Here is a 16,636-nt window from a genome sequence, read left to right as displayed (position 1 = left end):
TGGCCTCATTGTATGATTTTAACAAGCACCATTTGCAGCGTTCCAATACTCTTTATTTCCATGTTTACATATTGAATGTGAAATCCTTTCCCTACTGTGTCTACTCTTGCTATAACTAAGTGCTGGTCACATTCCACTTCCTATTGTTGCATTTCTTTCCTGGTGTGACCACTGTAACAGGAGGTGGGGCATGGGCTAGTAGCTGACATAGGGTGCTGGCTCCTGGCGTCACGGTGGCTCTAAATGCATTCATGCTTAGTACCTAGGGGTCCCGCCTCAGACTAACGGCTCCACCTTGAGTGGTGGTGGTGGTGGCGGCGGAGTGGATGTAGGGTGGACAAGAGAGCAGCCTTCGAGGCTCTCGAGCTCCGCATTAATCGGTGGGATCGGGGAGATGGACTTGGTGGGATGGCAGTACGGGTTGGAGTTAATGCAGCAGCTACCAGCGAGGTCCCAGTCTTGACCCTGGTTACATCCGAATCACCAGCTGATCAGCGTGAGAGCTGATGCAACGGCATCGACCACACTCCCGAAGCCTGGGATCAATTCTCTTACTGAATTGTCCCAGCCAGTACATAGAAAAAGAATAAGAAAGACTTGCATTTATACAGCGCCTTTCACGATCGCGGGACGTCCCAAAGTGCTTCACAGCCAATCAAGAACTTTTTAAAGTGTAGTCACCGTTGTAATGTAGGAAACGCGGTAGCCAACTTGCACACAGCAAGATCAGCCAAGGTTCTGCTCCTGATCGCTATTCGGTGGCCCTGGCTAGAAGTGCACGTGTTTAGATGTTAACTGAGAACAGGACTAAGGATGGCTCCCATAAAAAGAAAGAAAAACTTACATTTATATAGTGCCTTTCACGACGATTGGATGTCTCACTGCGCTTTACAGCCAATGAAGTACTTTTGGAGTATAATGTGGGAAATGCGGCAGACAATTTGCACACAGCAAGCTCCCACAAACAGCAATGTGATAATGATCAGATAAACTGTTTTTGTTATGATGATTAAGGGATAAATATTGGCTAGGACACCGGGGATAACTCCCCTGCTGTTCTTCAAAATAGTGCCATGGGATCTTTGATATCCACCAGAGAGAGAGAGCAAACGGGGCCTCGGTTTAACATCTCATCTGACAGCATCTCCAATGGTGCAACACGCCCTCAGCACTGCACTGGGAATGTTAGCCTGGATTTTTGTGCTCAAGTCCCTGGAGTGGGACTTGAACCCACAACCTTCTGACTCAGAGGCAAGTGTGCTACCCACTGAGCCACAGCTGAACAGGCTCGAGGGGCTGAATGGCCTGCTTCTGTTCCTATGTGCATGCGCGCTGAAACAGCGTCAGTAGGCTATTCAGCCACCCACTCGAACTACCAATTTGACTGATGCCTTGCCGCTCCGAAAGTAAATTGAAGATAACGCTCTCAGTCACATCACCACCACCATCTCCAAGTTCCCCTCCAAGTCACATACCATCCTGACTTGGAAATATATCGCCGTTCCTTCATTGTCGCTGGGTCCTGGAACTCCCTCCCTAACAGTACCTTCACCACATGGACTGCAGCGGTTCAAGAAGATGGCTTACCACCATCTTCTCAAGGGCATTTCGGATAGGCAATAAATGCTGGCCTTGCCAGCGATGCCCACATCCATGAACAAATAAAAGAACAACTTCCAACTGCTGCCACTGGGAGAGTCCTGATACAGGAATGTGCTGCTCTGCTCTTATTAAGTCTGACTAAATGAAATATTTTTGGCTCCATTCTAACTATAGTGCATTGGTTGGATTGTTTTACAAGATTGATTTCTGAAACTTAAAGCTGTGGTTCCTGTTTACATTTAAGAAGAGCAGCGTCGATTTACCAGAATGAAACCCGGACTCCAAGGGTCAAATTACGAAGAGAGATTGCACAAACTTCTGTTGTATTCCCTGGAATTTAGAAGATTCAGGGGTGATTTGGTCGAAGTTTTCAAGATATTAAGGGGAACAGAGAGGGTAGACGGAGAGAAACAATTTCCGCTGGTTGGGGAGTCTAGGACTAGGAGACATAGTCTAAAAATTAGAGCCAGACCTTTCAGAAGTGAAGTTAGGAAACACTTCTACACAGAAAGGCTGGTGGAAGTTTGGAACTCACTTCTGCAAACAGAAATTGATGCTTGGTCAGTTGTTAATTTTAAATCTGAGATCGATAGATTTTTGTTAACCAAAGGTATTAAGGGACAAAGAGGGGCAAAGACGGGTTTATGGAGTGAGGTCACAGATCAGCCATGATCTCACTGAATGGTGGAACAGGCTCGAATGGGCTAAGTGGCCTCCTCCTGTCCCTGTGTTCCTCCTGTCCCTACGTTTAACCTAAACCCACCCTCGGTTTCTGTCACCTATAAACTGAAACCTGACCTGTACAAAGTTGACCTTGCAGGTCTCCAAAACCTAACCTTGTGTAGGTTTACAGTGTGCAATATATATTCTAACAAATATTTTTAATCATGCGGGTGGGACAAGGTCAGGTGATTCACTGGTGCTTATTTGCTTCATTGCTTGTCACTAAATTGGAAGACTTTCAATTTGTTTACAGAAATTATTCTGTTGTTTAGGTTCATCACACAACGTGCGGATTCTAATTTTTTTAGGACTGGCTTCTGTGGGAACAGTTGGATTTCTTCTATTTCTCTGCTACTCTTTAGCATGGTATGTATGGTCTTTACACCAGAACCAAGGTCACTGTTCACCTTTGTTGCAGATTTTGTCCCTGCCTCAACTGCTGAAACCCTCATCCATGCTGTAGTTAACTCCAGTCTTGACTATTCCAATGTTCTCCTGGCTGGCTTCCATTCTTCCATCCTCCATAATCTTGAGCTCATCCAAAACTCTGTTGTCCGTATCTTAACTTGCACCAAGTCCTGTTCACCCATCACCCCTGTGCTCGCTAACCTACATTGGCTCTCTTGATTTAAAAATTCTCATTTTTCAAATCCCTCCTTGGCCTCATCCCTCCCTATCTTTGTAACCTCCTCCAGCCCTACAACAATCTGAAATCTCTGCGCTCCTCCAATTCTGCGTTTCCCTGATTTCCTTCGCTCCACCATTGGCAACTGTGCCTTCAGCTGCCTAGGCCTTAAGCTCGAGAATTCTCTCCCTACATCTCACTGCCTTTAAGACACTCCTTAAGACATACCTCTTTAATCAAGCTTTTGGACACCTGCCCTAATATCCCCTTATGTAGCTCAGTGTCAAATTTCATTTGATAATACTCCTGTGAGGTGCTTTGGGATGTTTTACTTTGTTAAAGCTGCTTTATGTTAGGTCTGTAATGCACTTATAAATAACCATTTTGTACTCAAACTGTAGTGACCTTGGTCCTTTATTCGTAACTCCAGAGTGAGGCACAAGCATGGTGGGCAGCCTTTTATACTGGGCCCTGCACACCTATGCAGGTGACCCTCAGGTCTCCCACCGCAGTGCCCTCTGGTGGACAGCCTCTGCCACAGGGGCAGGAAACCCCGGTCTCCACTCGTTGCACCCTCTAGTGGTGCCAGCATAGTATATACACAGTGTAAACCTTATTTAAAGTACATCAGGTAACAAGTCTCCATCTTATGCAATTATACAGTGACTACACAGAGAGTATATCTATAGTCTGCATATATAACACTATATAAATGCAAGTTGTTGTTGTTTTGCTGTGCTTCCTTGTTCCTGAGAGAGGGTTGGCTATGGATTTGGATAATCGTCTCTCAAATCCCCAAGGTATTCCATGACCTAGCAGACCCTGTGACGAAGAGGGAAATTGAGTGTGCTGCTCCCTTGTCCCGGCACATTCAGGTCTTGAGCCAGTTGCTGGGGAGACATGTGATGGCAACTCTTCTGCTCTGATTGTTGCCTTCACCTGTGAAGAGGTTCCTGGTCTCAGCTCTCCCTTCTCCTGTTATGTATGTAATAACTCGATAGACTGAATACTGTAAACTAACACAGGTACAAACCTGGCTCTGCTTTATTCGGGCCCAAAGTGATTACATTACATGATGGCTTGCCTTTTATACCTGGGCCGCACACACGTGCGTACAGCCCAATGACCTCCGACAGTGGGGCCACCTAGTGGCTGGTAACCCCAAGCATATATAAATGACAATATCCCCCTTTAAGATATTAGTAACAGTCTTTTTACAAATTGAAATGCTCCGGGGCTTTTCGTTCCCGAGTTGATCGTCTCAGTTCAACGCCTTGGGTGAGCGTTCTGAGTCTGTTATGACTGGGGGCTGGGTAGCCGATCTGATGGGAGTGGCAATGACCATGTCAGGGATTGAAAGTCCAGATTCATTGATGACAGCGGAGTCCTCTGATGACTGAGGGTAGGTTGGTTGGTCACTGATTGTGTCTTCCTCACACTGTTCTGGTTCATCCGTGTGCCGCAGCTTTATCTGATCAACATGTTTCCTGCATGTTTGCCCATTCTTGAGCTTGATGGTAAACATTCTGTTACCCTCCTTGGCCGTAACAGTACTGGTGATCCACTTGGGACCTTGACCATAATTTAGTACATACACAGGATCATTAACAGAAATGTCGCGTGACACAGCAGCGCGATCATGATACCACTGCTGACTTTGACGTCTGTATTCAATATGATCGTTCAAGTCAGGGTGGACAAGGGAGAGCTTGGTCTTGAGACCTCTCTTCATCAATAGTTCAGCAGGGGGGGACCCCGGTAAGCGTGTGGGGTCCTGTCCTGTAACTAAGCAATATGCGTAATAAGCGAGTCTGCAGTGAATCTTGAGTTACATGTTTCATACTCTGCTTGATGGTTTGAACAGCACGCTCTGCTTGACCATTAGATACGGGCTTGAATGGTGCTGACCTCACATGTTTGATACCATTGAGTTTCATGAACTCTTGAAATTCCATACTGGTGAAGCAAGATCCGTTGTCGCTTACAACGATGTCAGGTAGACCATGAGTGGCAAACATGACACAAAGGTTCTCAATGGCAGCTGTGGATGTACTGGATGACATGATTATACACTCTATCCACTTGGAATATGCATCCATCACAACTAAAAACATCTTTCCCAGGAAGGGACCTGCAAAGTCTATGTGAATCCTGGACCATGGTTTAGATGGCCACGACCACAGACTCAGCGGCGATTCCACTAGTGCTTTACTTAGCTGCATGCAAGTGTTGCACTGATACACACATGATTCCAGATCAGAGTCAATTCCAGGCCACCATACGTGAGACCTGGCAATGGCTTTCATCATGATAATACCTGGATGAGTGCTATGTAGATCATGTACAAATTTCTCTCTGCCTTTCTTAGGCACAACAACACGATTACCCCACAGCAAACAATCTGACTGAATGGATAGTTCGTCTTTGCGACGGGTTGTAAGGTTTGGTCTCATCACCCATTTGCTTGGGTATGGCAGACCAATCATGACTAAGTACACTACGTTTCACAACCGATAATATCGGGTCCTGGCTGGTCCAGGTCTTAACTTGTTGAGCCGTGACAGGGGTTCCATCAGTTTCAAAAGCATCCATAACTAACAGTAGGTCTGTAGGTTGTGGCGTCTCCACCTATGGTTTGGGCAATGGCAGATAGCTCAGTGCATCGGCACAATTCTCGGTGCCAGGTCTATGGCGAATGACATAATCATAGGCAGATAATGTCAGCACCCACCTCTGGATGTGGGTCGATGCATTGGTATTGATACCTTTGTTTTCCAAAAACAATTAAATGAGTGGCTTGTGATCTGTTTCCAGTTCAAACCGAAGACCAAACAGGCACTGATGTATCTTTTTAACCCCATACACACAGGCTAATGCTTCTTTTTCTACCATGCTGTAGGCTCTTTCCGCCTTTGACAAACTTTTAGAAGCATACGCAACAGGTTGTAGCCTACCTGACTCATTAGCTTGTTGGAACACGCAACCAACTCCATATGACGAAGCATTACAGGCCAATACTAGATGCTTACACCGATCATAATGTACCAGCAGCTTGTTAGAGCAAAGCAGATTAATAACTTTCTCAAAAGCTCTGTCTTTATGATGGACAGGTCTTGCATCCGAGTCCACGTGGATCTGCACCTTGGCTCCCGTGAATTTGACGATGCCTGGTTCAAACAGAGAGGGGAACTTGCTCATCACTTGAGCACATGGAGTATTATCCTCTGACGACAACGCTTTGATATCGTTCCAATTCCATTTGATTTTTTCGAGCCAATTCCTGCTGAACAGCGTTGGACCATTGCCTGATACAATCCATAACGTTAAATCATGAACCGCACCATCATACAACACCTTGACTACTGCACTGCCAAACACCGTTATGAGTTAGAAACATAGAAACATAGAAAATAGGTGCAGGAGTAGGCCATTCGGCCCTTCGAGCCTGCACCGCCATTCAATGAGTTCATGGCTGAACATTCAACTTCAGTACCCCATTCCTGCTTTCTCACCATATCCCTTGATCCCCCTAGTAGTAAGGACGACATACAACTCCTTTTTGAATATATTTAGTGAATTGGCCTCAACAACTTTCTGTGGTAGAGAATTCCACAGGTTCACCACTCTCTGGGTGAAGAAGTTTCTCCTCATCTCGGTCCTAAATGGCTTACCCCTTATCCTTAGACAGTGCCCCTGGTTCTGGACTTCCGCAACATTGGGAACATTCTTCCTGCATCTAACCTGTCTAAACCCGTCAGAATTTTAAACTTTTCTATGAGATCCCCTCTCATTCTTCTGAACTCCAGTGAATACAAGCTCAGTTGATCCAGTCTTTCTTGATATGTCAATCCCGCCATCCCGGGAATCAGTCTGGTGAACCTTCTTTAGTGTACCTACACAACTTGGTATTGACTGGACTCAGCTTAGGCCTCCCAGCCTTAGTATCCCACAGCTTGTCGAATGTTCTCTGGCTCATTATTGATTGACTCGCACCCGTGTCCAATTCCATCGGTACCGGCACACTGTTAAGTTTCACATTAATCATTATTGGTTGGCTCTTTGTTAGAAACAAATACAATCCATACACTTCCACCTCTGGCATCTCGGATTGCATACCCGGACCTGCGCTATACTGGTCATCATCCTCCACGTGGTGTGTTGCAGCACGCTTGCTCAGTTGTGGACACATGTGCTGGAGATGCCCCTGTCTCAAACAGCCTTTACAAATGTACTGTTTAAATCGACACTGATGAGACTGATGATTGCCCCCACTACGTCAACACGGTGAAATCGGATTCATTCCCATTGGCGGACATTGAGCAGCCACTGGTTTCGCATACGTAGTCGAGTAGGACCTGCCATTTGTAGCTCTATCAAACAACGATACAATCTTGTTTACAGTACTTGCTGAGTTCCGATTTTCTGATGAATCTGCTTTAAGTGTTTGTCCGTTGTCATGCATGACTGGGCAATCGTGATAGCCTTGCTCAGTAGCTTACGCAGAATCACCTTGTGGTTGATGCTGATTACAAAGAAGTCCCGCAGCATGTCTCCCAACGTATTTTTTAACTTACAAGGTCCAGCTAGATTTCTTAGGTCGGCAACGAATTCTGACACATCCTGGCCCTCAGAACAAATGTGCTTGTAGAATCGATATGTGAGATGATGCCTTCTTCTGGTTTGAGATGGTCATGTACCAGAGCACACAATTTCTCATAGTCCTTGTCCGTTAGACTTGCAGGTGAGAGAAGATTCTTTGAATCCATAGATTTTCGGACTGCAAACCGTGAGGAAGACCGCCCTGCGCCTAACTGCGTCAGTGGGTTTCTCCATTTTGTTTGCCACGAAGTACTGGCCCAGGCCAGCTACAAAATCTGTCCAGTCCTCTCCCTCCACGAATCTCTCCAGAATTCCAATTATGCTAATTTTTGCATACAAAGGTTCTTAAGTTACCTCGTCGCCAAATGTTATGTATATAATAACTCGATAGACTGAATACTGTAAACTAACACAGGTACAAACCTGCCTCTGCTTTATTAAGGCCCAACGGTGATTACATTACATGACGGCTTGCCTTTTATACATGGGCTGCACACACGTGCGTACAGCCCAATAACCTCCGACAGTCACGTCACATGGTGGCTAGTAACCCCAAGCATACATACATGACACCTCTCACCCCAGGAATCACTGCCATAACTCAGGGATCTAACCATGCCCTTGCTGCTACAGTACTGTGAACTGGTGCTCCTGCACCCTGCAAAGGTAAGATATTTCAATAATCGATGGTACTGTCGGGCATCAAGGGTGAACCAGGCCCCAACCTCACACTCAACACCTGGGTTGCAAACCCTCCAGGATTGGCCTGGAGCATCCAGGAATTGAAGATTAATCTCCAGGGCACTGCCGCGAGCAACACCCGGGAGAAAAATCACAGGGGCATTAAATAAATAGGTTTTTTTTCATGAGTCAAGAATAGAAACATAGAAACATAGAAAATAGGTGCAGGAGTAGGCCATTCGGCCCTTCGAGCCTGCACCACCATTCAATAAGATCATGGCTGATCATTCACCTCAGTACCCCTTTCCTGCTTTCTCTCCATACCCCTTGATCCCTTTAGCCGTAAGGGCCATATCTAACGCCCCCTTGAATATATCCAATGAACTGGCATCAACAACACTCTGTGGTAGGGAATTTCATGGGTTAACAACTCTCTGAGTGAAGAAGTTTCTCCTCATCTCAGTCCTAAATGGCTTACCCCTTATCCTTAGGCTGTGTCCCCTGGTTCTGGACTTCCCTAACATCGGGAACATTCTTCCTGCATCTAACCTGTCCAGTCCCGTCAGAATTTTATATGTTTTTATGAGATCCCTCTCATCCTTATAAACTCCAGTGAATAAAGGCCCAGTTGATCCAGTCTCTCCTCATATGTCAGTCCAGCCATCCCGGGAATCAGTCTGGCTGCACTCCCTCAATAGCAAGAACGCCGTTCCTCAGATTAGGAGACCAAAACAGAACACAATATTCCAGGTGAGGCCTCACCAAGGCCCTGTACAATTGCAGTAAGACCTCCCTGCTCCTATACTAAAACCCCTAGCTATGAAAGCCAACATACCATTTGCCTTGTTCACCGCGTGCTGTACCTGCATGCCAACTTTCAATGACTGATGTACCATGACACCCAGGTCTCATTGCACCTCCCCTTTTCCTAATCTGCCGCCATTCAGATAATATTCTGCCTTCGTGTTTTTTGCCACCAAAGTGGATAACTTCACATTTATCCACATTATACTGCATCTGCCATGCATTTGCCCACTCACCTAACCTGTCCAAGTCACCCTGCAGCCTCTTAACGTCCTCCTCACAGCTTACACCGCCACCCAGTTTAGTGTCATCTGCAAATTTGGAGACATTACACTCAATTCCTTCATCCAAATCATTAATCTATATTGTAAATAGCTGGGGTCCCAGCACTGAGCCCTGCGGCACCCCACTAGTCACTGCCTGCCATTCTGAAAAGGACCCGTTTATCCCGACTCTCTGCTTCCTGTCTGCCAACCAGTTCTCTACTAGTTACATCCTCAAAAATTCCAGAAGATTTGTCAAGCATGATTTCCCTTTCATAACTCCATGTTGACTTGGACCGATCCTGTCACTGCTTTCCAAATGCGCTGTTATTTCATCTTTAATAATTGATTCCAACATTTTCCCCACTACTGATGTCAAGCTAACTGGTCTATAATTACCTGTTTTCTCTCTCCCTCCTTTTTTAAAAAGCGGTGTTACATTAGCTACCCTCCAGTCCATAGGAACTGATCCAAAGTCGATAGACTGTTGGAAAATGATCACCAATGCATCCACTATTTCTAGGGCTACTTCCTTAAGTACTCTGGGATGCAGACTATCAGACCCAGGGGATTTATTGGCCTTCAATCCCATCAATTTCCCTAACACAATTTCCCGCCTAATAAAGATATCCTTCAGTTCCTCCTTCTCACTAGACTCTCGGTCCCCTAGTACTTCCGGAAGGTTATTTATGTCTTCCTTCATGAAGACAGAACCAAAGTATTTGTTCAACTGGTCTGCCATTTCTTTGTTCCCCAATAAAAAACCATCCCTAGTACACTCCAGGAAATCCTCCTCTGCCATATTGCTACCAGTTTGGTACCAATCATCCAATTGGGTAGTGAAGAGTCTGTTCACTTTCCTATTGGCCGTGGGAATGCGGGGCGGGGCAAGGATGGACGTGTCGGGCGACCAATGGCGGGAGTGTGGGGGTTTGGGCGTTTGGAAACAGGAGGTCATGTGATGAAATCTCCAGGAATTCATCCAACTAAAGTTGGCAACCCTTCCAACACCCAAATTTCTGTTTGCCAAGTTTGGATTATAGTTGCTGTTTGGCATGTTTTGGGACTGATTTTACTAATGATGTCATAAGAACATAAGAAATAGAAGCAGGAGTAGGCCCTGTTGTCGAACTTCATACCATTATTTTTGTTTAGTAACTCAATGCTGAAGGAGAATACCCAAAGGCAGGTTTCCACAGCGAGCAGAACGCAAGCAACCGTTTGCAATGCCTGCTTTTGCTTTTACATATATCCTGAACCTGGGGAATGTGTAATTTTGCAAGTGTTTCCCCTATACTTCCCCAAATAAAGAAAAATGAACATAAATAGGTAGGGGGAAGATTTTAGTTCTGGCAAGGTTTGTTTTACCATGAGATAAATAAATACATAAAGAGCAAGAGGATAACTAACAAAAGAGTCGGTCCTATAAGAGACCAAAAAGGTAACCTGTGTGTGGAAGCAGAAGATGTGGGTATAGTTCTTAATGGAGAACTTTTTTCACCCAAAGAGTGGTGGGTATCTGGAACTCACTGCTGAAAGGGTGGTAGAGACAGAAACCTTCATCGCATTTAAAAAGTACTTGGATATGCACTTCAAGTGCCGTAACCTACAAGGGTACAGACCAAGAGCTTGAAAGTGGGATTAGGCAAGATAGCTCTTTTTCAGCCAGCACAGACACGATGGGCCGAATGGTCTCCTTCTGTGCTGCAAATCTCTATAATTCTAAGTTATGGTCTATGTGGAGAAGCATTATTTTTGCAACTCTTTACTTTTTTATATCATCCTAAAATGATGACTCCCAATTTGTTTATAAAAAACACATCGTAAATCTCCAATCATCTCACACTTATAGCTTGAGGCCCAATTTCACATGGTGTGCTGATAGAATCTACAATTGTTATCGAGTCACTGACAGGATCTGAACAAAGAACATATTTTGAAATTTTTCAAGAGAACTCATGCTTATTCAGCAATTTAACATTTCAATGGTAGGGTGCATGTGTTCTAGCAATAACTGACGTGAAGAATTATTACATCAAATTTACAGCCTAGTAACAGGCCTTTCGATCCAACTGGTCCATGCTCCACACGAGCCTCTTCCCACCCCTCTTCATCGCACCCTATCAGCATATCTCTCTATTCCTTTCTCCCTCATGTGTTTATCTAGCTTAACCTTAAATGCATCTATGCTATTCGTCTCAACCACTTCCTGGTGTTAGTGAGTTCCACTTTTTAACCACTCTCTGGATAAATAAGTTTCTCCTGAGTTCCTTATTGAATTTATTCGTGATTATTTTATATTTATGGCCTCTAGTTTTAGTTTCCCCCACAAGTGGAAACATCTTCTCTATGTCTACCCTCTTCACAGTTTTAAAGACTTCTATTAGGTCATCACTCAGCCTTCTCTTTTCTAGTGAAAAAAGCCTCAGTCTGTTTTCAGGTTCCAGATAGGATCTCTCAGTTCTGGTATCATCCTGTAAATCATTCTTGCACCTTCTCCAGTGCCTCTATATCCGTTTTGTAATATGGAAACCAGAACTGAGCACAGTATTCCAAGTGTGGTCTCACCAAGCTTCGATACGAGTTTAACATAACTTCATATGGTTACTCTTTATATGGCCTGAGTCTGCTGGGTGTTTCAACCACTGGACCTATCGCAGGAGAAGCTGATTTTGTCCTCACACCTGCACACACGCGCACACACTCTTTCAGCAGGGATCCCTTAAGAGTGATCAAGAAGAACCCCAGGCTAATTTCCCCCCTTCCGCCCGCCCAGGGGGATATTGAGACCAGATATAGCACCCACACTCACAACCCATCTGAGATAAACTATCTCAGCAAGGAGTGGACCTGGGGGTCTTTCTGCTCCATGTTCCACCACATAACACGATCATTATTCAGCTACCATGAGAGCCTCCCACTGACATAGTTAACAAAAGCACATTGTAGCAGACTTGTGAAGGTTGTTATTTTTGGAAAATTAAACTAGCTCTTGACGACAGACTGTATAACTCCCGGCTGCATTGTACATTCCAGCATATCTTAGTGGTTTCCTTTTCTGTGAGTTACCTTCTCTCCTTTCCAAAACATCCCTCCGAACCTCTGTGGACAGCTGACCTTCCTAATTCCTGTCCCCCAACCAAGCCTCGGGCCATCTACCATCAATGGTGCTACTCCGTGCCGAGCTTGTGGCCAACATCTCGCCGTAGGCAATTAGGCTCATACAGCAGTGCCTGGTCTCCAGTCGCCTCGGACCCCCTTACCACTGGACCAAGACCTTGCTCAGCTAAGCCCGTGTGGTTGCCGGTGTGCAACGGCCACCCCACGTTAAAAGAACTCACGCACAGGCATCTTCCACTTCGTTAATATGAAGTTCGGGACTTGGAACGTCAGGACCCTCATGGACAATTCCAACAGCTACAGGCCGGAACGCTGCACTGCCATAGTTGCCTGGGAACTTAGTCATTTTGACATTGACATCGCCGCCCTAAGCGAGACCCGGCGGGCAGGGGAAGGCCAGCTCAAGGAACATGGTGGAGGTTACACCTTTTTCTGGAAAGGAAAACCAGAGGAAGAACGCCGCCTTCATGGAGTCGGCTTCGCCGTCAAAAATGGACTGGTCGACCGCCTCAAAGACTCCCCCTGTGGGGTTAACAAACCGCCTCATGACTCTTCGTCTTACCCTATCCCAGAACCAATGTGCCACAGTCATCAGTGCGTACGCCCCAACACTCGATGCAACGGATGAGACTAAAAAGGGTTTTTATTCCAACCTCGAGACATCTCTGTCCCGCGTCCCCACAGGCGACAAATTGATCCTCCTAGGTGACTTTAATGCCAGGGTTGTCAAAGACACAGTCCTCTGGGGAGGCGTGATTGGCAGAGAGGGGGTAGGGAAAGCCAACTCCAGCGGTACCCTACTCCTAACAAAATGTCTAGAGCATGAACTCCTCATCACCAACACCCTGTTCCGCCAGAGGGACAAATACAAGGCATCGTGGCAACACCCTCGCTCCAAACACTGGCACCTGCTCGACTATGTCATCGTCCGAGCCAGGGATCGCAAGGACGAGCCAGGGATCGCAAGGATGTACGCATCACCCGCGCCATGACAGGAGCTGATGACTGCTGGACGGACCATCGCCTAATCCAATCCATCATCAATATAAACATAGCCCCAAAGCGGAGGGGACAGCAGAAGCAGTGCCGCAAAAAAGTTAATGCCGGGGCACTGAAAGACCCAGCTAAGAGAGCCCTATACAGCTAGCGCCTCACAGCTAACCTGGCGTGCCTTGATGACCCTGAGATGCTGAATGCCCACAGCGTTTGGTCTGCCCTCCAGGTCTCCATAACCAGTGCCTGTGAAGAGATACTTGGTTACTCAACCAGAAAACACCAGGACTGGTTTGATGAAAATGATGAAGAGATCCAAGAACTAATAAATCATAAGCGCAGAGCATTTCTGAGTCTCAAACAACAACCCAACTCGGGAGATGCAAAGCAACGTTACAGACGGCTCAAGGCTGAGGTCCAACAAAAAAACGGGGACCTAAAGAACAGGTGGTGGATGGAGAAAGCACAGGAGATACAACAACTGGCCGACAGCCACGATATGTGAGGATTCTTCATTGCAGTCAAGGCCACCTCTGGTCCAAACTCCCAAGGCCCCACCCCATTCCTGACCAAGAACAGGGAAACACTCATCAAGGACACCGAGGCTGTCAGGGCCCGCTGGAAGGAGCACTTTGAAGAGCTCCTCAATCGAGACTCTGCCTTTGACTCGAGTGTTCTCGACTCCATCCCGCAGCATGCTACCCTCCACCACCTCAGTGAAACCCCAACGCTGCATGAGGTAGGCAAAGCCATAAAACAGCTCAAGAATAACAAGGCTACGGGTGCGGATGGAATTCCTGCTGAGGCGCTAAAGTATGGCGGAGAGGCGCTGTTGGTGCAGATACATGACCTCACCTCTCTCATTTGGAGGGAGGAGAGCATGCCGGGAGATCTCAGAGATACAGTGATCGTGACCATCTTTAAAAAGGGGGACAAGTCCAACTGCGGCAACTACAGGGGAATCTCCCTGCTATCAGCCACTGGGAAGGTTGTTGCTAGAGTTCTCCTCAATCATCTTCTCCCTGTGGCCGAGGAGCTCCTCCCGGAATCACAGTGCGGATTTCGTCCCAGCCCTTATACATGGCTTTTTTCGATCTTACAAAGGCCTTTGACACTGTCAACCGTGAGGGCTTATGGAGCGTCCTCCTCCGTTTTGGATGCCCCCAAAAGTTTGTCAACATCCTTCGCCTGCTTCACGACAACATGCAGGCCATGATCCTTACCAGCGGTTCCATTACAGACCCAATCCATGTCCGGACCGGGGTCAAACAGGGCTGCGTCATCGTTCCAACCCTCTTCTCAATCTTCCTCGCCGCCATGCTCCACCTCACTGTCGACAAGCTCCCCGCTGGAGTGGAACTAAACTACAGAACCAGTGGGAAACTGTTTAACCTACATCGCCTCCAGGCCAGGTTCAAGATCACTCCAACCTCTGTTGTTGAGCTGCAGTACACGGACGATGCCTGCTTCTGCGCACATTCTGAGGCTGAACTTCAGGATATAGTCAACGTATTCACTGAGGCATATGAAAGCATGGACCTTAACATTCGTAAGAGAAAGGTCCTCCACCAGCCTGTCCTTGCCGCACAGCACTGCCCCCCAGTCATCAAGATTCACGGCGCGGCCCTCGACATCGTGGACCACTTCCCATACCTCGGGAGCCTCTATCAACAAAGGCAGACATTGATGCGGAGATTCAACACAACCTCCAGTGCACCGGTGCAGCCTTTGGCCGCCTGAGGAAAAGAGTGTTTGAAGACCAGGCCCTCAAATCTACCACGAAGCTCATGGTCTACAGGGCTGTAGTAATACTCGCCCTCCTGTATGGATCAGAGGCATGGATGATGTACAGAAGACACCTCAAGTCGCTGGAGATATATCACCAACGATGTCTCCGCAAGATCCTGCAAATCACCTGGGAGGACAGGCGCACCAACATCAGTGTTCTCAACCAGGCTAACATCCCCAGCATTGAAGCACTGACCACACTCGATGAGGAGCTCCTTCATGGCAAAGAGCCAAAGGTGAGCAATGGAAATGTTACAAAGACACCCTCAAAGCCTCCCTGGTAAAGTGCGACATTACCACTGACACCTGGAAGTCCCTGGCCGAAGACTGCCCTAGGTGGAGACAGTGCATCCGGGAGGGCGTTGTGCTCTTTGAATCTCAACGCCGCGAGCGTGAAGAGATCAGGCGCAGGCAGTGGAAGGAGCGTGCGGCAAATCAGTCCCACCCTCCCTTCCCCCGACGAATGTCTGTCCCACCTGAAACAGGGTCTGTGGCTCTCGTATTGGACTGTTCAGCCACCAAAGGACTCACTTTAGGAGTGGAAGCAAGTCTTCCTCGATTCCGAGGGACTGCCCATGATGATGATGATGGATGATGTCCATGGTTTTATTGTAGCAGCCACCATGAACAATTAGCAATAAAATATAATACCGAAAATGGTGCGGTTATTGATTATTTTAGATAAGACTAGTGACCTAGCACATTAGTCAAGGGGTTCTCCATCATAATTGCCACATAATGAATTTCTGATCTTGTCAATGCCTCTAGGGATGGGGCAACAACAATAGATGCAATCCCTAGTGACGGATCCAAGGGTGGTGTGGACAGATGCCTTGGCGCCTGGTCTACATGAGCACTTGGGGCCCATAAAATGGAGAAGGAGATAGGAAATAACTTCATTTTTCTTTTTGATCCTTTTCTTTCAGGAGCTTCAAGATGAGGTGACAGCTGCCGAGAACGGTGCTGACAATTACATGTAAGTTGGAAAATAAAAAGCGTTTCCTTGTTTAAAAGGGGGCATTCTACACTCTTGTGTGGTATTTCAATCATCCTGTGTGTGACGACTCCTTGTTGAGATCAGTAATATATGTTACAAAACATGTACCGTAAGACAAGTTCAGATTACTTTATAGAATGTATCAGCTGCGGCTCAGTGGGTTCAAGTCCAGAGACTTGAGCACAAAAATCTAGGCTGACACTCCAGTGCAGTACTGATGGAACGCTGCACTGTCAGAGGTGCTGTCTTTCGGGTGAGATGTTAAACTGAGGCACCGTCTGCTCTTTCAACTGGGCGTAAAAGATCACTTGACACTATTTCAAAGCAGAACAGGGGAGTTATCCCCGGGGTCCTGGCCAATGTTTATCCCTCAATCAACATTACTGTAAAACTACAGATTATCTGGTCACATTGCTTTCGTGGGACTGTGCTGTGCACAAA

The 16,636-nt window shown here is 46.7% G+C and overlaps 1 protein-coding gene across 9 annotated transcripts in view; it reads left to right on the top strand.

Annotated features, from left to right (window-relative positions):
• The window catches only part of susd1 (sushi domain containing 1), a 242,111-nt gene that overhangs the window by 122,577 nt on the left and 102,898 nt on the right, over window positions 1-16,636 (top strand). For all 9 annotated transcript variants that reach the window (XR_011594156.1, XR_011594157.1, XM_070888154.1 and 6 more), the window contains 2 exons: window positions 2,598-2,691; window positions 16,125-16,174. Coding sequence is in view for 7 of the 9 variants with exons in the window: in XM_070888154.1 (XP_070744255.1) it covers window positions 2,598-2,691; window positions 16,125-16,143 (113 nt within the window). In the remaining 2 variants the exon portion in view is untranslated. The remainder of the gene's footprint in view (window positions 1-2,597; window positions 2,692-16,124; window positions 16,175-16,636) is intronic.

Source organism: Pristiophorus japonicus, chromosome 1, assembly GCF_044704955.1.
Source record: "Pristiophorus japonicus isolate sPriJap1 chromosome 1, sPriJap1.hap1, whole genome shotgun sequence".
Taxonomy (NCBI): domain Eukaryota; kingdom Metazoa; phylum Chordata; class Chondrichthyes; family Pristiophoridae; genus Pristiophorus; species Pristiophorus japonicus.
The sequence above is the reverse complement of the archived record's forward strand: the minus strand, read 5'-3'. Positions and strand labels throughout refer to the sequence as shown.